Raw genomic sequence first — 25,496 nt, forward strand, 5'->3', positions numbered from 1 at the left:
ATGGGGTTGTTGTGAGAAATAAATGGTGACGTCATCGCGGCGACTGTGCCAGAACTCCAGGAAGGATCGGGAGTCCCTCCACTGGCCGCTCAGTAGGACCTGGCAAACCTACCTGATAATCCTGTTGGGTCTTGAAGGCACTGCTGGGTGTGTGAAAATGGCTTCAGGAATGCTGCCCCCCACTTTGACATCACTAGAATCTCAAGGGTTTTGTGGGGAGAGAAAATGACCCTGAAACCAGTTTAGCTTCTACCTGGCCCCTTTGAAAACTTAGCTCAGTTTCTGGTGTTGTTATTTTCTTCACTTAACAGTGACATATTTTACAAAACTGTTCGCTACTTTTGTTTGCCTGCTTGTCAGCATATCTATGAGATTTGCACAGGGAAAGCTGCTGAGGTGTTTTTTTGCTCAGGGACATTACCCTGAAGATGAACACACACCTCTATCAGTGATCACACCTTACGAGAATGAATGGGCTTTCCTGCCAAGAAACGGGATTTCTCAAGCTGAACTGCTAATGCAAATCCCATTAGGGTCTGGATTTAGGAAGTCCTGTTTACCTGTGCCTGAAACTGTAATTGTTCTTGCAAAGACTAGGGTTTCTGCTTTTTGTTTCCAAGGGTTCACATTGTTTCCAGGCTGGAAAGCCAAATACCACTCGAGACACCCAAGGGAGATGTGGCCACAGCTGAAAATTCACTATTAAAGGATTGTGGGTTTCTTTTCTTTCTTTCTTTTTTTAGCATCTTGAAGCAAACAGAAGTCCTACATTTCAAACCCGAAGTCTTTTTATTGAATCAATGGGATACTGACATAGATAAGAGGAACAAAGAAATAATTTCATTACTCCCCGCCACTGCGCGTCTGACAATAGCATCATGCTGGAAATCTCCTTCTCCTCCAACGATAGCCACTTGGCATGAGAAAATATGGGAACAATTCGTGATGGCTAAGATTGCAGACAAAATCCATAGAGCTCAAACACCTCAATTTTCAAGTCTCAAATTTGAATCAACCTGGTATCCTGTTTTCTCTTTTCTTACCACACATGATAACTTACCTGTAAATACGCACTATCAAAAATGGGTCCTGATGTAAAATGCTGAAAGTAGAGCCTAAAGATTGAAATTATTGGTTACTTTACTCTTATATTTCTGAAGTTCTAAATGTTATTGTTGTTTTCTTGGTAGGTAGGTCACATGAACGTTAATAAGACTATTGTATGTTATTGTAATGAGTTGTTTTGAAAAATAAATAAAAGATTTTTAAAAAATTAAAAAAAGAATAACTGACAAACTAAGCAAACAGCTGATTTCATAGGTTCTTTTTGCAGCCAAAGGATCTGTCTGTCACCAAATGCAGGGAATGTGTTTGTAATGTGTTTGTACTGAGATCAGAGCGCTCCAAAGTGCAAAGCCCACTTTCAAAACAGCAAAACATGGACTGTTTTGGAGAAAAAAACAATGGGGCATTATGTAAAGCAGTGGTTTTGAAAACCCTTTGTATCCCTTGCATTTGCTCCCTTCCTCTTGGGAACTCAGGGCAGCAAGCTGATTTCCCCGTTGAGGAACTTCAGATAAGCTTCTAAGCCAGAACTCAGGATTTCTAGGGAGGCCATTTTGAAATCCTTGATATCTGCCCACTGAAGCAAAAAAAAAGAGAATATGAAGTAAAGAATTATGAATTTTCTATACTGTTTTTTAGTTCATTATCCCCACCGCACTGCATAAACTGCAATATGCTCTACGCGGGGCTGCCCTTGGAGATTGTCTGGAAGCTGGCTGGTACAGAATGCTGCAGCTAGAATGTTGAGTGGAATGGGTCACAGGGACCATATCATTCCACTCTTGTTCCATCTATACTGGCTCCCGGTTTGCTTCCAGGCCCAGTTCAAGGTGCTGGTAGTGACCTTTAAAGCCCTATGCAGCTGGGGCCAGCTTACCATTCTTCCTATGGATCCACCCACCCATTCCAGTTGCCTTTGGAGGCCCTCCTTCATGGGCCCCTGCCATTTGAGGTTAGACAGGCGGCAACCTGAGAACCTTCTCAAGTTTTGGCACCAAAATTTTGGAACTCCCTTCTCAGGAAGATCAGTCCTCCTCCCTCTATTGTTGTCTTCCACCAGTGAGTGAAAACTTTTTTTGTTTGGCATACTGATCGTTATGGGCACTCATCCCTGATTTTGGTGTTACGTGTTTGTATTGATTTTTTAAACACTTTATTTTAAATGTTGCCTTAATGTTTTGACGTTTGCTGCCTTGGGGACTATCTAGGTGGAAAGGCAACACAGAAAAGTTTAAAATAAAGAAAACAAGAGAAAACTAAACATTTGATGAAAATCAGTGTTCCCTCTAAGTTGAGCTAGCGTGAGCTAGCTCACAGTTTTTTAGCCTTCGGCTCACACATTTTTTCTTAGCTCAGGAAGGATGGCTCCAGAGCAAAATAATTTATGCAGCAGCCAAAGCGCTCGCTCACAACTTTAATGCCAGTAGCACACAAACTAGAATCTTTGGTCACAAGACTCCACAGCTTAGAGGGAGCACTGCCGATGATGGTCTCTTCCTCATAGACAGCAAGGTAAGGGGCCTAACAATATATTATGTTATCCACACATTCTTCAGGTCTACAATGAGAACCTTCTGTCAGGTGTCCCTTGTGGGTCAGTGCTTGGAACTCAATTCCCAGGCCAGCGGAGGGGTCCAATTCAGGTTTGGTTCCCAGTGCATGGAGAGAAGTCAACTGAACCTTGCCCCTCATGCTGCTTTCCTAATCTGAAATTGACCCAGGGAGCTACTACTTGCATTGACCGATAGATGTGAGTTTACCCAGCTGAGCCGTTTCAGGTTGGGGCAATGGTGCACCTGGGATCTGACCTGAATCCCAAGTATGGAACTTGTGAGGCACATCTGATCGAAAGACCTCCTGGTGGGCCTGGGGAGGACCAGAGGATAATGTAACATACGGTTAGACTCTAAGAATCTTTCCTATAGCAGTGACCCCATTTTGGCCCTGGTCTCTAATAGTGGGTGTCAGTGTCCCTCCCCCCCAAAAAAGTACAAGCAGTGATGCCAAAGGAAGTGCTTGCTGTAGTTCCTCTTTTAGCTGTTGACACCTGATGTGCATTACAGCAGCAGTTCGGATAACAGGGAAGATTCATGTATCGGCCGGCCACACAGCTGATGTGAATAAATATACAGTGTGCACGCACTCATTTGGTAGGATGATGGTCTGTGGCTGGAACAATATTCTCTGTGCTATGGTATCTCTTCTGGCTTCATTGGGAAACTTGCAATCCAATATCTTCATGCAACATGCCTAGTGCCACTAAAAATTCCAGGGAGAAAACAGAAGAGAGACAGGACCACAGCTTCTGGAGGCTGTTGTGATGTGTAGTTTCAGCCTGTGGCTTCTTGCCAAGGGGTGAAGAGATCGAAGGATTTATTTACTTCATTTACCCACTTTTTTCTGCCATGGGGACCCAAAATGGGCTTGCAACACTCTCCTCTTCTCCGCGGCGTCCTCACAACTGGCCTTCTTGGATCTACCCCATGAGATCAAGAGGGGTATTTGGAGGTATGGCAAATCCAAGTATCCATTAGGGATGGGCACGAACTGGGGGAAATCAAAAGCGTTCCATTTAAATGGCTCTCATAGGCGGCATCTGCCCCCAGGCAACTCTATGAGTGTGCTGGGAGGTGGGGGTAATGCTGAACATCAGCTGATTGTCAGCATTACCCCCGCCACCCCAACTCACACATCCAGTCACCCGTGTGCACTCACTTCCGCGGGTATGCACTGCCTACAAGAGCCGTTTAAATGGAACGCTTTTGATTTCCCCGGTTCATGCCCATCCCTAGTCTCTATGACATTGCTTTAACTTTTGAAATGTACCACAGAGAATATGCGTTCACACAGAGGATAAATTAGATCCACACTAATTTATATAAATCTGTATTGAAAACTTGTCGTTTATAGGAAAGGGGAAAAAACACACCAGTACGAACAGACCGATCGAATTTTGAACATAATTTAATAAGAAGCTTCCGGTTTAAAAGGTAACCACAGCAAAGACAGAAGAGAGCTGGTGGCGGATGCCCTTTTGCCATGAAGATTTCTCCTGCTCATACCAGTCCCCAGCAATTACAAGCAGTGTCTTAACCGAGTCGGAAACATTATTGCTCAATTAGATGTAATGATTTATTTTCTTTCCTTCATGTGGTCCTCTCGTTAACAGCAGCAGAAAATTCGGGGAACAGGAAAAGTGAGCTGAGGAGGCAGTCGATGTCAACCTGACTCAAGAAAGTCGGTTTTGCCTACCCAATTGCCGCTTGAAGTCTTAAAACTCATCAGCACAGGAAGTTGCAAAAGAGGAACAGTTTAAACAGGGTGGGGAGATAAGAACGGACCGGGCTGGAGACACTTCCACAGAGACTGCCATCAGAGGCGACTGGGGTGCGGGTCAGAGAATGCACCCTCAGACAAAAAACACAAAAGAAATCTTGGACTGCTGAAAGTCAGCAATGAACAAGTGTGGGCAGAACTGGTAACTGGCTTGCTCATTATCTTATTTTGGCTGCTAAAGGAGGGCGGTGGGTTACTGGGCTAAGGGATCCACTGCTCTGGCACAGGAAGATGCACGATGCTTCTGACCCTTTTTGGTTCAAGTGTGAGTGAAAAATTTGCCATCTTGCCAAACTATACCACATATGCCCTTTGTATGGAGACTAAGGCAAAAGTGTAAAATCCCCTCCAGATCTTTTGTTGTGCTGGCCGACCACCCCTCCCCATAAGCCGGCTTCTGGGGCTCTGCCTACACTTTTTTTTTTTTTGGCCACTTGCTATGGTTATGGCACTGTCACCGGAAACTACACCCCCAAATTAGGCTAATACACCCCAGAAGATTAGAGAAGGGTGATTTCTCATCAGGAATGCAGCCTCTTCTGTTTCTTCACTGGGAAAATCCATCCATGGCACATTAAGTTACACTAACAAGATATTTCACTTGTGTGTTCTTAGGGTGAAGTCATGACCCTTTGCCCCTCACTGTTGTCATTCTCTGCACCAAATTCCTGCAGGAGATCTGCACAGAATTTGACCTTGTGAATGGAATTAATTTATATTCAGCTACGAATGCGGGGGAAGAGGTGCCAGCAATGGGCCACTCAGTTGCAAAAACAGCCTTCTAGACTATGAGCACCTATCTTTCTAGGAAGGGAAGGGGCGGTCAAAAGGAAACAATGGGGTCAAGGTCGATTGTTTGAGGTTACTTTCATATTTCCATTACAATTGTCAGGTTGGTGGCCACATTTAGTAATATTTAGAAATGTAAGAGTCATTTTGTCTTGGTGGCTGAGTAAGCAAAGCAGTAATTGCTTGCTGCAATTTAAACTCCTCCCCCCCAAAATCTAAGTGTCATTTATGTATTCTTTCCTGGAAGGAACTCATACGGTGAAGGTCCCCCCATCTGTGGAGGGGAGGGGGTGGCTGCCCTGAATTAATGGCTCCGTGCCTGAGCCCCTTGTAAAGTCTTGAAACAACAGCAATAGTTTCCCCCCCGCCAGAACAACCGGAAAACAGGGTCACCGTTTCCCTTTGCCATGTTTCATGCTGCGCAAAGCCAACATGTTTTAGGCAGAGGAAGTTTTTAGAGGAGCTGGAAATGAAATGTAAGGCAGGCACATTTTTTGGTAACTACACTGTAGCGGGGCACCCACTGGACTGGATTCCTGCTCTGCAGTGCAGATCGCCTAGAAGTCGGTTTGGTCCTGCATACGGCTTCTGTTGGGGCACTATGCAGTGAGGTAGGGTTGGGGTGGGTGACACCGATGGGCCCCTTTCTCACCCAGCATACATACAAGGCAGGTTGTGGCCAAGAAAGGTCCTGTGTGCACGTACACCTAGCAACTGTGGGTGCCTTCTTAGAAAGGCCTGCCTTGTAGGGCTCATTGGGGCAGCTGAAGTCCCCCGCTGCACGAGTGCCTCTGGGAGTGAACAAAGCTGCCACCAGGACTGCATCTTTGTGGGGGGGTTGGACACGAAGCCACAAAACAGCACAAACTGCAGCTGCCATCTGAAGAGGCTCCGTCAGTGAGCCCAGCTGGGCTGCAAGCCCCCGGGCAGCCCTAGTCCCAGAAGCTGTCATGCTGCGGCTCATGGTGGGGTCAACTAGTCCCCTGCTATGAGAAGAGTGGCATCATGGGACCAGGAAGTCGGAAGCAGGCAACTGGGTTTTCATTTCTGACCACTGAAAGAGGCCCAAACTGCCCCACTGCTAATGACCGCTTAAAGACAGTGTTCTCTTTAAACACTGGCCAAACTCTCTGGGGACAGTGATAAAAAGCGAATTGAAAACAAAAACTAAATGAGGTAGGTTAAAAACAGCAACACAGATCCCATTATGTTACATCTACAGACCGATGGAGGGGAAACCCTGCTTGGAGAAAGCAGAAAAAGAAACACTGCACATAACATACTTAGAATTGGAAATTGTTTGAACAGGGCATACAAGGACACAGGATAACCCCAACTGAATACATACATACTTCTGAACACACAGTGGTGGCCGCTATATATAAAGGAGCAGCAAAAAGGGGCCAGGGCGGGAGCAGAAAAGCAATGCTAAGCATTAGCCTCTTGGCCAATGAAGTCTGCTATATTTCCCTCTTGTACTGTGCCCCTTTCGTACTCCTTGAGCCAAAGGGTAAGCTTTCCCTCCATATACTGAAGAGGAACCCACCAAAGAAGAGGTCAAATATCCATTACCACTTGGGACTCCCATTTTGCAAACGTTTAAATGCTTTCGGCTCCTGGTAAGTTCAATGGGAGTTGCAAGAAAGGGGGGGGAGGAGATAGTGTCTACGATAACCACCCCCTCCAAGCAAGTGCAACTATACATAGCAGGTTGGACCCAGTGCAATATATCCCAAGCCGGATGCCCCATTCATCAAATTGTTCAGCACACTCTTTAGCTAGCCAGTCTCCAGAAATCTTTTTATATCTCCATTTTTCTCTGCCTGCAGTTTTGTTCCAACGCCTTTCGCGTTACAGCTTAAAGAAAGGCAAAGTAATACTAAGGCCAACGTTTGGGAATGACAGCCAAGGATAGCACTACTGGATCTCTCAATGAACACCATTATATAAAGATTCATATGGAAGTTGGGATTGACAAGTTGGCGAGGGGATAAAAAGGTACCCTGATAAAGTTATAGCTTAAGGCTAGCCGTTTAGCCATTTAGAATCTATTTCCCTAAAGGGGAGAGGGGATCCTATTTCTCTCACTGGAAATCCGTCAACCTCGATTGTTTTGTTTTTGTTGCAAAGTAGCGCAGAGAAATGTTGGTAAAGGCAAAAAAATAAAATAATAATCACAAAAATTAACTAGCTCAATGGCTGGGGCCTCCAACACAGAGATAAAACGGTACATTTATTGTGCTGTCTCTCACCAGTTTTAATTGGTAACCTTACAACATACTATATATTCAGTGCTAGCAGGCAGACAAAATTAAAAACAGAGACTCCGACACTTAGTTCTGTCCCCATCCTTACAAATGGAGGGACAAGGGAAAAAGTAAAATTTTAAAAAATTGTATAACCCACTCTATCACAGCTTAATCTGAAGACCTCAAGAGATTTACTCTGCTAAACCTCTTGCAAACACGCTTCTCCACTTCGGCCCCAGTACAGTGTCGCGTTCCAGTGACCTTGAACAAACCTCCGCTTCTAAACCACAACAGTAAAGGTGTGTTGTACTCTCGAAGTGTGCCTGTGTGAGTGCGATTGTGTTCACAGAAAGAAGCAAACATGTTCCACAATGTCTCCTTCGCCTGCCTTCTAAAGTGTTAGTCCGCAGGTTCCAATGTCCTTTAAAACTGAAAACATTGGCCTCAAGGTAAGGTAAGCACCGAGAGCTCTTGTGTTACCAGTTCATCATGGAATTTCTGTTGAGGGTCATGAAAAAAACTTGGCTACTTCCTCCAGATCGCACCGATGCAAAAAATACCTGTTTGTGAGGAAAGCATTCTAATTAATTTAATTGCATGATCATCAACTTTGTCATTTTTTCGAAGATTGCCTATTTTCTCGTGTATTTTGTTTAATTATCCCATTGCTCTTATCTTAACAACTCAGAACAGGTTATATTATTATTTGCTTGTTGGCAGTCTTCAGATGGTTGAGGGAATGGACTCTGTCCATGTAAAGCTTTTAAAGCGGGCTTACCTTGTCATTTCTTTCACATAGAAACTTTAACCGCTGAGCACGCTTATGCATAAATACGCCATCCAAATGCCCCGTCTCCACTGATCGGATCTCAATCGCTTTCTCACCCCAGCCCATTATCTGATTGGAATGGATGTATGCTGCCAAAACACAAATTGGCAACATATTATTATGGGAAATGTTTGGAACAAGCCAAGTTTTTAACCATCTGTTGTGGCGGTGGTTGGGAAACACAGGGTTTACTTTTTTAATTTCTCATTTTACTGGCCACATTACCACAATGAGGAGAATGAGATCATGTGTATTTCTGTACATGACCTTGTTTCCTCCTAGTGCCATTTAACCAGAATGGTAAAACACACTTTTTATTTGGCTTGTGGTCATTTGGTTTGTACTAGGCATGAGATAGGCACTGAGACCAATGGGGAACAAGGATCCAATATAAAAACTTTATTAAAGAATTAAATATTTAAAAAGGACAGTATGAATATGCAAGATACATTTGGTTAGGCAAGGAACTTTCTTATTGTTCTATTTAGTACTACTCTGACGAAGGGAGGTGGCAACCCCTAAGCTAGCTCCTCCATTAATTATAATTCAAATGGCCAGTTCTCCCTTTCTCCAACCTACACTCCAAGTTAGCACACGCAGTTACCACAAAATTTTACAGTTTCTTCTTATTAAAAAAGTATAATCTTTTTATAAAGAATTATTATTTACTCTAGGGAGCTGCGGTGGCTCAAGTGGTTAAGACGCTGAACTGCAGGCTGTGGAAGGTCGGTAGTTCAGCAGTTCGAGACCCGAGTGTGCCGCATGACGGAGTGAGCTCCCGTCTCTAGTTCCAGCTCCTGCCAACCTAGCAGTTCGAAAGCAAGGAATTGCAAGTAGATAAATAGGTACCACTTCGGTGGGAAGGTAACAGCATTCCGTGTGCCTTGGTGTCATGCCGGCCACATTACCACGGAAATGTCTTCGGACAGCGCTGGCTCTTTGGCTTTGAAACGGAGATGAGCACCGCAACCCTAGAGTCGGATTCGACTGGCTTTCGAGCAAGGGAACCTTTATTATTTACTCTATGTCCACCTGTCCATTTGTCTGTCTGTCTATCTCATAACTTTCTACCCAGAACATCAGCCGTTTCTCCACAGACATACGTTCAAGGGAGCTGCCCTGTGCAGTGGAAATGCCCCAAAGAACAGGCTAAAGACTTCCTGAAAAGAATCTAGGTTCCATCACCTGAAGTACATAAAATTAAATTACCTGGGAAAATAATTTTAGTTTAGACTTCTCACCTCAGTCTGAATGGCTAAAGAGAAGAGGCAGGATTGACATACCCACTGAGGTGGGCATTTCTCCCCACTGGAGCACCACATCCTTTGTAATCCGCCCATAGGTGTTGACATAGACCCCTTCATCCTCATAGCACACAAGCATCTCCATTCCATCCGTTTTCGGCAAAATAACAATGGCATGAGGTGTGATATTGCCTTGAATCTGCATATGGAAGAGAACACATACATGGAAAAGAACAAATACAAGCAGCATTAAATCAAAATTCACTCACAAGTGGTTAACTCTCCTTGGTATACATACTAATACTGGCCAATATACCTAAATTAGTCCTGAACAACATGCACTTTGGGGGTTGTGGCACACCTGCCATGTTCTGGGCCATACTAAGTGAGGGCTGAACCCAACCTGCTAACAAAATAAGGGCTGATGCAATTGGTAAAGGGGTCAGCAACCTTTATTATAAAGGAGCAACACTGCATCATAATTCAGAGCAAGAGATTAGCAAAAAGACAGCCTAAGAACACTCATCTGCATCACTGAAAATATACAGTTTAACATTGCTAATAGTTGCTATAAGAAAAGGCTAAAGCGTCTGGGACTTTTCAATCAAGGGGGGAAAAAGACTCAGGGGGGAACATGATCCTAACCTGATCTCGTCAAATCTCAGAAGGTAAGCAAGGTTGGCCATGGTTAGTACTTGGATGGGAGACCACCAAGGAAGTCTAGGGTTGCTATGCAGAGGAAGGCATTGGCAAACCACATTTCTTGGTTTCTTCCCTTGAAAATCCTACAGGGTCACCATAAGTCAGCTGTGATTTGACGGCAAAAACACAACAACTGGGGGGAGCGGACATGGTAGAGATTTATAAAATTATGCCAAAATTTTTTTTTTTGGTTTCTCCCATAAAACTAGGACTTGGGGGTACCTAATTAAATTGATGGGCAGGAGAGGATTCATTTTTGAAATGTTTAGAACATCAATTTGCGCAAAGCAGTTTATGTACAAAAATATACTAAAAAGTGAAAGATTCATAATAAAATACACACTCCAACTAAGAAAAACTGTTGAATGACAGCATTCATAATGACTCCAGCGTCTAGGAGGGCTGATGAACCGCCAATGTTTAGGACAGTCTGAAGAGGCAAACACCTTGGAGAAATGTGGCACGGCTATTTCAAAACTGTGGATCAGCTCTAGAAAAGACTTACAAATTCCCCGAGAAGATTAATTCCCTGTGACGATGGGATCTGAAACAAATCCTTCCTGGAGGGCCTGGATCAAATAGTTCGCAAATGCCACCTAACGGTCTACATTTCCCATCATGTCATACTCAATAATCCAGTTTGCATAGTATCACCATATTCTTGGACTCACATGAGATGGTATATAGATGTCATAAGAGTTCCCCGAATCCACGTCAATCACATGGAAACCAGTGTGTGACCCAAAGATGACCTTTAACCTCTGACCTTCTTCTACTGTGAGATCAACAAGCAATGGTTTGTGCTGGAGATCTGCAAAAGACTTTTAAAACCCACTCAGTCAATTTTGTGGTACACAAATGATTTCCTAATTCCATAGCACGCTACGGTAGAAAACACTTGGGCTTCCCCATGCCTTTTAAGAACGTGCTTATCTTTTCTCTTATCAGATTCCTTTCATTATCTCAATATGTTTAGACAGGAAATTTAGCCCTTTATCACACAAAAGGATGCAAAGTGCTGAAGGAATGTCTGGCTTCTTCCTTTGAAGTAGCAGGTTTCCTGACAACAGATCCCCTACACCTGTTGGATGGATGAGATATTAGTCCCAGGTCCTGTCTTTAAAGGTAGACTAGCCAGCCTCTACTGCTGTTTCTGAAGCTCCCTGAAGGAATCATTTCCGTGTTAGTTCAGGAGGCCACTTAAAACCGATCCTGTGGAAACTGTAAATTCTCAATGCCATCCCTGGATAAACTGGATGCACCAGAAGTAGGTGAGATGATGGCCAAGAAGGAGCTCACACGTGTGGCCACATTCCAAGAGAAATGGGCATGTTGCAAGGGTCATCACCGGATTCAGTTGGGTGAGAGGGAAGGGGATGCTAACAGATTCCCCAAATTCCTACCATGGTTGCCCGTTCTGGATTGAGAAATTCCTGGAGATTTGAGGGTAGAACCTGGGGGAGGGCAGGGTTTAGAGAGGAGAGGGACCTCAGTAGCATATAGTGTCACAGAGTCTATCCTCCAAAGCGGCCATTTTCTTAGGTGATACTGATCTCTGTAGTCTGAAGAGCAGTTGTGATTCCAGGAGATGTCCAGACCCCGCCTGGAGGCTGGCAGCCCTAACTCCTACAATGTCTTTTCGATCTCGTTGAGAAGTCATGTAATCCACACTAAAGCCAAGCATGAGATAGCTACATTATCATCAGCACCTGTCAGCAGAACATACTGTAAATCTGGAATCCCCAACGTGGTGCCCATTGCTGCCGTGGCACCTGCCAACACCTTTCATGGCACCCACCAAAGGTTTTTCGAAAGTGCCTGGAGCCAAGTGCAGCTTTTGCTCAGCAAGGGTTCTGACTGGCTATATAGATTTTTTTTTTAAAAAAAAATGTTGCTTTATCAGCAGCTGCCACCACAGTACAAGTTAGACTGGAGGTAAGCTGCAGCAGCCATTTTGTGGCTGGCTTTGTCCCTTGTGGGAGCCATTTTGTGGCGGCCACTTTGTGCCCACCAACCTTTGTCAGAATTCCAAAGGGGCCCACAAGCTCAGGAAGGCTGGGGACTCATACTCTAAATTATAAAACTGCAGAAAAGGGGTAAGTGATTTTGAAGGGGCATGTGGAGAGTGATGGTGGGAGGGCAAAAGAAAGAAAATAAAGCTCACAGGATTGGTTTCCAAAAATTAGAATAATACGTATGCCAGAAGATAAACAGGACTATGAAATGCTTGAAAAATTAAAAGCTGGCATACCTGGAAAAGTGTACAAGGGAACTTTTAACAGCAAATCGGTATTATCAGTAGTTTATTTTTAGGGGTTTTTTCCTTTTAAAGTCCAGTGAAATATTTAAAAACTGTGGGAAACACACACACACACACACAAATATGCCTAAATGCAACTGAAAGAGTGACACAATTACACTTTGGCCTGGTTTGGCTGAACGTTTGTGTGTTTAGACATGAAGCATGACGGAGACTGGCCTGGCCTGCCCTGCTCACTTGGGCATCCGAGGGTTGTCAGGACAACCAGCAAGAGATGTGGAAGGCAGGAACTTATATGTGCTGGGGGGGGGGGGGGAATTGCCTGCCCTGCTGCAATGATGTCACTGTGCAACCAGGAAGTGACATCATTGTGCCAGGGCTGATGCTGTGACATTCGAACAAGACTCTACAGTTTAACCACAGAGTTTAGGGCAAATACTAGAATGTAATCTGATGTACTGATGTCACTTCTGGGTTGCACCATCACATCAGGGACACTGATCATGCCCCCCCCCCCATATTGTTAGCCATTTTCCTCCCGTTGCCCAGCAGAGCAGTGGAGGGGAATGGTAAATCTCCCACCATCAAGGAAAACATGCTACGAATAAGGGTGAGTAGATAACAGAATGTTAATGGTAAACTTTCTTATAAGAGATAAAGACACATGCATGAATAATGCTAAGACTTTTTGTAACATGAAACATACCTTAAATGCCATGAACTTGTGATATGGTTTAGGAGCCCAAGCATATATCTCTACAGCATTCTTTAAGGCAATCACCAAGAACTTGATTCTCTCATATTTCACTAAAAATGAAATAAAACTAGATTTTTAAGACATCCAAATTTATTCAGGCAAAAGAGAACTGCCTACTTGCAAGGAAGTGTAGCAGAAATCACTTTGATAGCTGAAGCATTAGTGCTATTCCCAAGAATAGGCAAAATCCCAACTAGCAAATTTTATTTATTTATTTAGTTTAAAAAATTGTATCTCTTTCATTCCATTCAAAGAGAATGGAAACCCCTGTCCATACCACCTCCGGCCTCCAGGAAAAGTGGCTCCGTTTATTGCTATATCCTGAGCTAAAATATTGATCTAAGGAAAATCAAAGCCAAACTAAATCTTATATGTACAATTTAAAAACAATGCAAGCAACCTCACAGTTCTGTCTCTGTGTTCAACCTTATTATGAACAGTTGTGTCATGGTAATACTTGCTAGCTTCTACTGAAAGCTGAGATTTGTTTGTGTGTGCATGCCCATGCCTGGAAGTCATGGCAACCTCTGGTGACTCCTTACTGGGACATGGAGGATGTTCAGAGAAGTGGCTCGATAGCCTGTCTCTGCCTCCAAGCCCTGGTATTCCCTGGAGGTCTCCCATCCAAATACTTGCCAGGGTCAGCACTGCTTAGCTTCTGAGATCTGACGAGATCGGCTTGCCTGGGCTACCCAGGTCAGGGTGATAACTGAGATATTACTGAAGACAGATTTTGTTGTATTTGTGTCATTACGTTCATGGCATTTATGTCAATTAACTTTCTTAATTTCTGACAGATCTGACATATTCATTCAATAAAAAACTTTAAATAAAAATATATATAACTTGTGATTATTTACCTGTTGAAATATTATCAGACTATGAGGAGATATATCCAAGGTTATTCATATAGGCAACAAGAAGCTGCAATTTAAATCAATCCCCGAAGTGTTGTTCTGTACAAGAATGCGTTTCAGCGAATGATATTTCAATCTATTACAATATTCTAAGTCAGATCACACACCTACGTAAACCTGTTTGCCACTTAACTTATTTTAGCCAGCTAAAGTAAAGGAAGAATGATCCACCTGTGGAAATTGAGAGGAATTCAGAATCAGGAGATCAGAATATATTTTAACCAATTTTACGATGGCTAAAAAGAGCTGGAAACAACTGGTTTCCAAAAAAAAAAAAAGGGCAGCTATGACTAGGAAAGGGAGAAGCTTGTTACCTGCTATTTATGATGGAAACAGTAACCAATTCTGCCGAGTTGTTCAGAGCAGTTCTAAGAGTGTTTCCTCCAGCTACGTGCCTTACTTTTTAAAAGTTATTTACATTCTGGCAATGATACTGTACGTGTACGATATGAAAATCTGATTGAGACTGGAGAGCTGGAGTTTGGGTCGTTAGTGCCCATTAAGACCACTGAATATTTAATGAGGAACAGGAAACTGGGAAAGGCACTAGGTATGGACGGAGTTAAAATGGACCTACTACAATCAAATCCAAAATGGTGGGCTGGGATACTGGCCTTATTATTCTCTATGATAAATAACTCAGGGTGTATCCACTCTATCTGGAAGAAAGCTCTGACGGTTCCTGTTTTTAAGAAGAAAGGGAATAGACAGGATCCACAGGATTATCTGTCACTCTAAAAATTATAAAGCTTATTTTAGTTTATTATTTATTTATTTAATTAACTTATATCCTGCCCTCCCTGCCAAGGCAGGCTCAGGGCAGCTAACATAGTGATGTAAAACAGTTAAAACAGGAGTTGAATAAAATCAAGACAATACAGTTATGAATAGAAATCCACAGAACAGATGGAAGAATCAGTAATCTTTTTATTTTATTTATTTATTTAGGGATTTATACCACGCCCTATCCAGTAGCTCAGGGCGGCTCCAGTAGCTCAGGGAGGAACAAGCTGGAGTCCGCCAAAGATCATCTGCAGTTGGCCATTATCTGGTTTTATCTCACTTGATAGAGAAGTATACTTCTTCTGTAAATAATCACTGATATGTAGCCTTTATAGATTTGTGTTCGGCCACTGCAGTATTTCTAGAACTAAGCTGTGGCTTTTAAAAACTGAAGGAAACTATGATTAGTAGGAGTCTGTTATGGCTACTGATTATGTTACATCAGGGTAAAAAAGTAAAGGTAAAGGTTCCCTTGCTCGAAAGCCAGTCGAGTCCGACTCTAGGGTTGCGGTGCTCATCTCCGTTTCAAAGCCAAAGAGCCAGCGCTGTCCGAAGACGTTTCCGTGGTCATGTGGCCGGCATGACTAAACACCAAGGCGCACACGGAACGCTGTTACCTTCCCACCGAAGTGGTCCCTATTTATCTACTTGCAATTTCTTGCTTTCGAACTGCTAGGTTGGCAGGAGCTGGAACTAGAGACGGGAGCTCACTCCGTCATGCGGCACCCGGGTCTTGAACTGCTGAACTACCGACCTTCCACAGCCTGCGGTTCAGCGTCTTAACCACTTGAGCCACCGCAGCTCCTTATATCAGGGTACTGAAGTTAAAAATAGATGTTGTTTGGAAGGCCAAACCACGGACTCTATTCCTACCTTTCAAGGTGTTCAGCAAGAGTCTCTCTTATCTCCGGGTTTATTCAATTTGTATATAAATGATATTGTCAAAGCTGTTTCAGGACTCATTTGTCACGCACCCATTCTTAACCAAGAAGACTTTTCAGTTCTATTTATATGGATGGTATGGCATTATTATTCCAAATGTCTGTAGGTCTGAAGTGTAAACTAGGCAGTTTGGGTTTTTACTGTGTAGATTAAGGATTAATTCTAAATGGAGAAAAATCTAAAAATAGTTGTTTTTTCAATGGGCACCCAGTTGAATAAAAAGAGAACAGAGAGTTAGCAAATATTAATATTTAACAAGTGACTGGATTTAGATATCTAGGACTGCCATTCTCCCAGGATTTCCCCTGGAAAGCACAATTTCAATTTATTTTTTAATTACATTACCTTATCTAAATCCTTTATCACTTTTTCATGCAGGAAGGTATTATCTGCCAGCCATTAGGACCTTTTTGGGAAAATCAACTAAATGATACTTTATGGTACTGCAGTCTGGGCAGAAAATATTTCAGAGGATATTGATTCCTTTCTGTTAAAACTCTTGAGGAAGAATAACCAGATTGCTAAATGTGTATTGGGTATAGCTATTTGGCAAGAATTTGCCGTTCCTTCATTGGAGTCAGCAGTTTGTTTAGGCACATTTAGAGTCAGGATTAAGATTCTGTTTAATTATAGTTCTAAGCTCCTCCTCAGACTATGAGGAGATTCCTTTCAGAGTGACTGGAAGAGGTTGGTTGATCAAAGACTGGAAAAGCTAGGGCTTTCTGATTTTTTTATTATCTACTAGCCTGCTACCCGTGGTTCGTTACGGTATTTAAGTTCCGTAAATCCAGTTATAATACTGACGATGTGAAATTTGAAATGTGACATTTGTTGTAGGAATTCTAACGGAGAAGATTGTAGTGTAAGAAATGAAGTGAGACATACGTACATTTTTTTCTCTCTACTGAAGGGCCTCTCACTAGACCACACTGGTGGTTCTGCCCTCAGGTGCTAGGATCACCAGGCTGCTTGATGAGCTCACTCTGGAGCAGGCCACATAGAACTGTCCATTTAAGAAGCAGTCCTCTGTTAAGTCAACTCCTGCTACCTTTCCATGAAAGTGATGGCCTCTCTACTTGTGTTCCTGGATTGTTTTGCTCATATGGAGACCACTGTTCCCTGTAAGCTGAGTTAGTGTGAGCTAGCTCACAGTTTTTTAGTCTCCGGCTCACACATTTTTTGTCTTAGCCCAGGAAGGAGGGCTCCAGAGCAAACTAATTTATGCAGTAGCCAAATCGCTTGCTCACAATTTTAATGCCAGTAGCTCACAAAGTAGAAGTTTTGCTCACAAGACTCCACAGCTTAAAGGGAACATTGATGGAGACTGTGTTGTTCTGAGCACCTCAGGGTGATCTTGCTGGTACTTGGCCTGTGCAGCTCAGTGCACTGCAGGAGTACTATGTACAAATGTCTTTGCCACATTCCTAAGTTGCCTCCTCCTTGTAGCGTTGGTGTATCTGGCTCGACGTTTGCCAGGAGCTTTCTTGGGAGCAGTAAGAGGTGAGAGGTGTGAGGGGGAGTAGGTGTGAGGGAGTGGTGATGTGGTGGACGTTTCTTCAGGTTCACGAGGGAGGCACGCATCGAAATGGCTCCTAGAAATGTCCTTTACAATCTCCCCATAAACATTCATACCCTGGCCCTGCTCCTACACCTGACAGACACCAGCCTGTCTGGTGTTGGGGGGGATTGTATTTAAAGACATAGGGGAGGCTGGGCCAGCAGCAGTGCTAAGGGAATCCTGCTGAGCAAACCTCCCCAGCAGCTGTAAGCATCCCACCTCCTCTCCTACACCTGACAGGCAGCTGCCTGTCCAGTGTAGGAGGGGGGAAGAGTATTAGAAGCCATGGTGGAGGCAGAGTTGGCAGGATCACTAAGGCATTACTGCTGGGGCAGGCTCTCTGTCCTGTGTAGGAGGGGGAGGGGGGAGGAGTATTAGAAGCCACGGTGGAGGTGGGGCTGTACCTGACAGACAACCACCTGTTAGGTGTAGGAGGTGGGGGGAGTGTGTTGGAAGCCATCCCACCTCCTCTCCTACATCTGACAGGCAGCTGCCTGTCCAGTGTAGGAGGGGGAGGAGTATTAGAAGCCACTGTGGAGGCGGGGCTGCACCCAACAGACAACCACCTGTTAGGTGTAGGAGGTGGGGGGAGTGTGTTGGAAGCCATTGGAAAGGCTGGGCCAGCAGCAATACTGAACCTCACAGGTGCTTGTTGGCCACTCCCGATTTCCTCAACTGTCATTAGCTGTCTGCATTCCCCCATAACTGTTGGGTTTTTTACCTCTGAGCTCTGCAGCTGACCAATCAGAGAGTGGGGGGTGCAGGGAGAGAGCTGCCTGGCAGCCGCATAGGAATCAATGGGAGGAGCACATTTCCCCCCCTTTGACCCACTTAGGGATCGAATTTCTAAAAATCCCTTCTTAGCGAGGACCTACTCCACGGTGGGAGTGCTCTCCCCGAATTTGGTGTCTCTAGGTCCAGCGGTTTGGCCTGGGCATTGAGTTTACGGTGAGGGGGCTTTCTTTCATATATATAGATCAAGAATTATAAAGTAGGGCTGGTGCAGGTTAAAAAAGGAATCATTACAGTTAGATTTTAAAAATACTAATCTGCGAACAAGAAGGGGGTGTTCTCTTTCCTATAATGGATTAGAATCTCCAGTAACCCTTCTAGCGTATTTAAAATCCTCGACTATTCACAGATATTGCCATTTTTTTTGCCTGCCAGATTAAATGTTGTACTATTGCCTGAATCAAAAGACAGATTTGTAGGAGTTCCTCTTTCAGAAATTGGTGCTTCTGTGAAAAGGGAAAACAGGCACCTTGGTTCAAATAGTCCTTGACAGCTCTTCTCAACATTTACTTCCCCCTCCACAAAAAATTATGTGAAATAAAATGCTTTTGAGTCCCCACTAGGGAGAAGGGTCAGGCAGTGCGATAGGCATGAAAGTACCAGGACATGGACAGCTTCAAAGGCAATAACCAGCACTTTGCATCGGGCCTGGAAGCAAGTAAGTCACCAGCGCAGCCAATGGAGCACTGAAGTTATAAACTTTAAATTGATGGTGCCAAAAAAGGGACACTAATTTTGTACAATTGTGGTTTTTTGAGCCATCATCAAAGGCAGCCTCATGCAGTGGTGTTGCATTAATCTATTTTGGAGGTCACAGTTGCCTGGATCAGCATGGCTAAGTCAGCAGAATCTAAATAATTTCCCTAACGGTGGAACTGAGGTTCTTCACACCTCTGAATGTCGCTGTCTAGGCATAAGGACAGTTTTTTTGAGCTTGCTTGCACATGTGTGATATAGGATTGCGGCCAGGAGTGATTCTTAGTGATTCTGGGGCCCTGGGCAAAAATCCAGGATGGGGTCCACAGAATCACTGTTTTGGGACTTTGTTACCTCGGTTGATTGTTGTCTGCCATTAGGACTACCAAGGATCAGAATCAGGACGGAGGTATCCATGCTCCTAAGTGGCTGCTGAGTGGCAGGTGTGGCCATTCAATTAATAAGCTTTAATAATACAGTGACCTGATAATGCTATTTGTGCTTCTGGTTTTGCTCTTACCAACTTTATAATGTATGCAGCCCTCCAGGTCCCCAACGGTGATCCAGCCTTGCTTCTTTTCCACCTCTGGATCATTGTGCAATATCCTGTTCCTTAACCACGAAAGGTAATACACTCGTAGTTTGTTCTTCTTTCCTGTCGAAACAAGAATGTGAATTTTTTTTAACCCACGGAGAGACAATCCACCAATTATGGTTGCCAATGTTGCTGCCTGGAGTTTCTCGTGCTATTCACTCTGGTCCGAACGCTGCTCGGTTGCCTGATGTTCTGCTCTGTCGTCTAACTTTGGAACTGATTCAAGTGCTAACCTTGAATCTGAACTGTATTCATGTGACTGAAGATGGTTTCTGGGTGGCTGGAGCAAGACGCCATGACAAATCCGTTTGTTCGTGATGGGCAAAGAACACAGCATACTGCAGGGCTTGCGCACTCCTTTCCTTTTTCTCCTTAAACATGGAGTGCAACAGAAAGCATCTTGATTTATGAAGCAAACCAGCGGCACATAACTTCTATTTGCTAAGCCGTCTGAGCCTGGTCAGATTGACACCTGGCTAACTGGGGCATGTCTGAAGGCTTCCATACCCAGGAAGCTTCCAGCTCACAGTGTGTGGGCACAAGAGGTGTGCTGTGATCCGAATGCAGCCAATGGGTTCATGATGCTTTGCTGTGCGCTGTATGCTGGCTGGATGCCTGCAAATGTATGAGACATGATCTGCTCTACTGGATGAAAACAACAGAGAATATAAAACCATAATGTCACTGTGTAAATATGAATGCCTATAAATTTAACTTTTCTAAGCAAGAAAAATCAGCATGGTTAAGGAGTCCTAAACCCCAAGTAGGTGAGAAAGTAAGACCCCTCTGCATGTAAGAATTGTTCTGTCCACGTGGCCGGGCTTCCTGTGTGTGGGTTGCAGAACTTAAGTAATGGACCCCCCCCCCCATAGGGAGAAGCACCATGTCTGACCCAGAACATAAAACAAAGGGGGAATAACAGCAGAGACTGCGACAACAACTCAATCTCAGGTATGGGGAAAAGAGGCTTCAAATACGCAAAAACATACAAAAGCTAAAGATGTGCTAACATTTGCCTGATTTGTGTAATGATGAGAATGGTGACTACGAAAGGTTTCGAATCAAGGAGATAATCAAGGTCTGAAAGAGTGAGGGGGTTTCTAGATGGCCCATTTTGTCATAGATTAGTCACTGGCTGAAGTGCACATCCAGTTCACAGAGGAATTATAGCTGCCAGTGCTGCTTCCCCGCCCAGCCTCTTTCCTCTCTGGCTGCTCAGTTGGAGATCAACCCATTATCACTTTCCACTGACTGCCTTAAGTTCCACGGTTGCTCCTCATTTGCCTGGCATGCCGCTATTCTGTTTGCCGTTGCCTTGAGTGATGTGGGGATAGCCTTCTAGTCTTGTACTTCTGGAATCTTAAGCCAGCAGCCCACTTAACCCAGATAAGGATCACAAAAATGAATGGTCCATTCATGTACAGAGTCTAGCAGCCAGACAATCGCAGACCCTGCACCCCACGCACACCCAGTGAGGCCACAGACGTGCACATAAGAACATAAGAACAGCCCAGCTGGAAAAGACTAGCGGTCCATCTAGTCCAGCATCCTGCCTCACACAGTGGCCAACCAGTTCCTCTGGAGGGCCAACAACAGGGCACAGAGGCTGAGGCCTTCCCCTGGTGGTGCCTCCTGGCTCTGGGATTCAGAGGCTTAGTGCCTCTGAATGTGGAGGTTCCCCTCAGTCACCATAGCCATTGACAGACTTATCCTCCATGAATCTATCTATAAGAACATAAGAAGAGCCCTGCTGGTACTGTGCTAGTACTGTGTGAGTCAGGGTGTTGTGTTTGAAGTTGTTACAGAGTGGAATGTTGATGTGTCTCAAATGTTTCTTTGTCAGCTCTCTCTAAAGGTAAAGGTTCCCTTGCTCGAAAGCCAGTCGAATCTGACTCTAAGGTTGCAGTGCTCATCTCTGTTTCCAAGACAGCGCTGTCCGAAGACGTTTCCGTGGTCATGTGGCCGGCATGACTAAATGCTGTTACCTTCCCACCAAAGCAGTAATCTACTTGCAATTTCTTGCTTTCGAACTGCTAGGTTGGCAGGAGCTGGAACCAGAGACGGGAGCTCACTCCGTCATGCGGCACTAGGGTCTCGAACTGCTGAACTACCAACCTTCCAGCCTGCAGTTCAGCGTCTTAACCACTTGAGCCACCGCTACCTCATGCATAATTGTAGAAACCTCTATCATGTCCCCTATTAGTTGTCCTTTTTTAAACTTGAAAGACTCTTCTGCCTTTCCTCATAGGGGAGGTGCTCCAACCACCTAATCATCTTGGTTGCCCTCCTCTGTATGTTTCCCATTCTCCATCCTCTAGCCCCCCCTTTTTTTTTTTACTGAAGGGCAGCACTTTCCTGTTCCTCCTTTGCAGTAGAGCTAATGGGCAGAGCTGGATCCAGCCTGTGTGATCATCCCTCAGGCATCACAGTGCTACTGCACCCCCACCACAGACCCAATCTGACCTTCCCACTGCCCTTTCACAGGGAACTTCTGCTTTGTGGCTGCAGTGCTCCTCCTCCTCGTTCCCCTGGCATCCACAAGAAGAAGAAGAAGAGATTGGATTTATACCTTGCCCTTCACTACCCAAAGGTGTCTCAGAGCGGCTTACAAACTCCTTTCCCTTCCCCTCCCCACAACAGACACCCTGTGAGCAATGTTCCCTCTAAGCTGTGGAGTCTTGTGAGCAAAAATTCTGTTTTGTGAGCTACTGGCATTAAAGTTGTGAGCGAGTGACTTGGCTACTGCATAAATTAGTTTGCTCTGGAGCCCTCCTTCCTGAGCTAAGACAAAAATGCATGAGCTGGAGGCTGAAAAACTGTGAGCTAGCTCACACTAACTCAGCTTAGAGGGAACACTGCCTGTGAGGTAGTTGGGGCTGAGAGAGCTCTTGACAGAAACGGCTCTTTTTCAAGGACAGCTCTTATCAGAACTACGGCTTGCCCAAGGTCATCCAGCCAGGTGCAAGTGGAGGAGTAGGGAATCAAACCCGGTTCTCCCGGATTAGAGTCTGCGCACTTAACCACTACACCAAACTGGCTCAAGAAGATCAGTATGAACAGGAGCACAAAAGTCATGCTTTGCCATCGCTGGGCACCCCTTCCCATTGGTGCTTTGGTGGTGATCTTCCATTTCCCAATGGAAGGGTGCCTGGTGGCAGCAAATGGAACAGAGCATGGTTCTGTTGTCTTCCATTCCCTCTGCTGGTGCCAGCCACCCCTCTAATGGGAAATGAGAGACGGTGCCAGAGTCTTCCCTCAGTGCCAGCTCTCTGTTGGTCTGTTTGCTTTGGTAGGACCCAACCATGCCAACTGCTGATGCCTGGCTTGCTAATAGCCTTTGCCTGCTGGAACCACTTGTGGCCCCACATAAACTTGTTCTATAACGTTAACAAGACAGGACTTCACTTACACAGAAAAGTGTTACCAATGAGAATGCTGCCCCCAAGACAGAGCTCTGCCTTTCACTCCAAGTGCCCTCCTAGGCACGCCCGGAAACGGGACTCTGCATACTCTGCCTTCTCTTCATAAAGTGCTCACTGCCCTGTGAGAACCTTGTGAGGTTGCTTCTTAGATGCAAAATAAGTTTCAGCTTTTTGCCAGAGAGAGAACTTCTCACGGTCAGGCTGTCAGAAACCAGAAGGAAAATCTGAGCTCTGAACTCGAGCGGTACCTGAGATTGTGACAAGGACATTGAGCCCTTCTAACACGTCCATCTGTTGAAACCGCCTCCTGTTGATCAGATTGTACACCTTCCCTTGGCCGCTCCGGTCCAACAGCATGAGACCATTCTCTGTTCCCACTAGTAAGTTTACACCTGCGCATGGAGCAAGCAGAAGAAACCACCATCTGCATCAGTGAGACTGAGGACGTTTTCAGTTGAACATTAGGGCCAAGCTATAGAAGATGGCTTTTTTAACAAGTTGGGTTCAAGGAACTGGACCATACTCATTAAAAAAATGTGCAGTTTGGTCCTTCAACAGGACTAATGAAAGGGATCAAAAGTTCAGGGCAAAGCTGCTGCTTTCAATCTATCATCATGACATTTCTTCAAACTCTGACACTCCCCACTGCACTCAGTAGTCACAACCCTGGCAATTCATGTGCACTGAAGACAGGATTGGGCCTAAACACTTCAGCACCTGAGGCAGTGAATTCAAATGGTGTTCTACCTGGGTTTCAAAAATACAAAAAACTCACATTTGCCATACCTTTAATGTTATCCAAAACTGTCATATTAAACAAATGTACCATCTCCCATGAGAAAATAAGAAGAGACTGGGTTTATACCCTGCCTTTCACTACCCGAAGGAGTCTCAGAATGGCTTACAATCTCCTTCCCTTCCTCTCCCCACAACAGACACCCTGTGAGGTAGGTGGTGCTGGGAGACCTCTGACAGAACAGCTCTTGAGAGAACAACTCAGAAATAACTTGTGACTGACCCAAGGTCACACCAGCAGCTGCATGTGGAGGAGTGGGGAATCCGGTTCTCCCAGATTAGAGTCCACACTCCTAACCACTACACCAAACTGAGACAAAACAATAGGTGCTAAATCTCTCAAAAGGTGGCTGGATATCCTGGCTTCCGAGTGCTTTGCAACATTGTGTAAAAACTCTGTCTTTTGGACATGTTGCTCTGTCAACATGATATGGTGGTTGGTGTCAGATTTGGATATGCGAGACTGAGATTCAAATCCCCACCTTTCCACAGAAACTCGCCGGGTGACCTGGGGTCGGTCACACACTCTGGGCCTAACTTACCCCCCTGGACTGTGGTGGGCATAAAATGGGGGCAGGGGAGAACGCTGTAAGTCACTTTGGGTCCCGACTGGGGAGAAAGGAGGGGTATAAATGCAGTAGATAAACAGATAACAATAGATAATATGCACGTGTCATTTCCATATTTGCAAAGACAGTTAACAGATTACCCCACAGAGCAGCACAAAGTATTTCTGAATTGAAGCGTTTCTTGTACTTTCGGATCTCTGGCGTGTCGCTATGAGGACGAATGTTAGTGGGGTTCACGTTCACTACTGAAATTTTCCGGGCTTCATTCAGTTTGGCCTGTTCTTGCCTCAGCAGCTCACTGGTGAACAATGCTGGAAAGAAAAAAAACAAACAAAAAACAGTCTTGTAGATATTCTATATAGAGGGATTTATAATCAGCCAGTTTTGTGAGTTTCTTCTCAGGGAGGATAAGATCTGCTTGCCCATAGCTTTCCCCAGCATGGGCCACTGATGTGAATTTAATCTGGGTTCCAAAAAATGCAACAGAGCAGGTTTCAAGGGCTGTTGGCAAGATGCTGTCACTGGGCCCCTGCCATTCATTGGTGGACTATGGTTGAACCTGCATTTGCATTTTTAAATCAGTTTCGTGCTGCTGTGACGCTGTCTTTCTCTATGCTTGTTTTAATGTTGTTTGGAGAAGATTCTTTTAAAGCAGTGGGGAGGCACAATGACAGTGGAGCCACCACGAGAAGGTGATAAACATATGTGGACGTGCAAAAGTATGCTAGCACTGTTGAGGTGTGAAAACGAAACCAAATGTGGCCATCTTTTTTGAAGACAGAGTCAGAAGGCTGGGACACTGGTGGGAAAGACAAATGCAGATTCGACCTATATTTCAAGTGAACTCTTGTACTCTTTTGTCAGCTCCTACAGGGGGCAGCAAATGATTAAAGGCAGGGCTATTTTTGGGCAGGAACCCACAGGAATGGAGTTCCGGCTGGATTCAGAGTTGGCCGTGCCCACTAGAGCCAAAACCTCTGCATACATGGCTACAGAGGGAAGGCCTGGAGAGCGACACCCCCCCCCCAGCGACTCCGAGGCGGGCAGGCCAGGGGGGCCCCTGGAAGGATCGGGGAGGCATTTAAATGCCTCCCTATGCCTACCCTAGCCTGTCCAAGGGCCTAATATGCTGATGAGTTCCTGTTGGGCTTTTCCTACCAAAAAAGCACTGTACAAATGTAATTTATGGAATTTAT

General features: G+C 44.8%; 1 protein-coding gene across 1 annotated transcript in view; it reads right to left on the reverse strand.

Moving 5' to 3' along the window:
- Window positions 1–7,317: 7,317 nt before the first annotated feature.
- Window positions 7,318–25,496, reverse strand: part of TNIK (TRAF2 and NCK interacting kinase) — a 181,373-nt gene continuing 163,194 nt past the window's right edge. The window contains exons 24-31 of the mRNA XM_015412943.1: window positions 24,441–24,611; window positions 23,185–23,328; window positions 19,440–19,574; window positions 13,181–13,281; window positions 10,886–11,035; window positions 9,552–9,711; window positions 8,218–8,357; window positions 7,318–7,999 (exon numbers count right to left, since the gene is read on the reverse strand). Coding sequence (XP_015268429.1) covers window positions 7,916–7,999; window positions 8,218–8,357; window positions 9,552–9,711; window positions 10,886–11,035; window positions 13,181–13,281; window positions 19,440–19,574; window positions 23,185–23,328; window positions 24,441–24,611 — 1,085 coding nt within the window. The 3' untranslated portion in view covers window positions 7,318–7,915. The remainder of the gene's footprint in view (window positions 8,000–8,217; window positions 8,358–9,551; window positions 9,712–10,885; window positions 11,036–13,180; window positions 13,282–19,439; window positions 19,575–23,184; window positions 23,329–24,440; window positions 24,612–25,496) is intronic.

This window comes from Gekko japonicus, unplaced genomic scaffold (genome assembly GCF_001447785.1).
Source record: "Gekko japonicus isolate JY-2015 unplaced genomic scaffold, Gekko_japonicus_V1.1 scaffold1832, whole genome shotgun sequence".
Lineage (NCBI taxonomy): Eukaryota > Metazoa > Chordata > Lepidosauria > Squamata > Gekkonidae > Gekko > Gekko japonicus.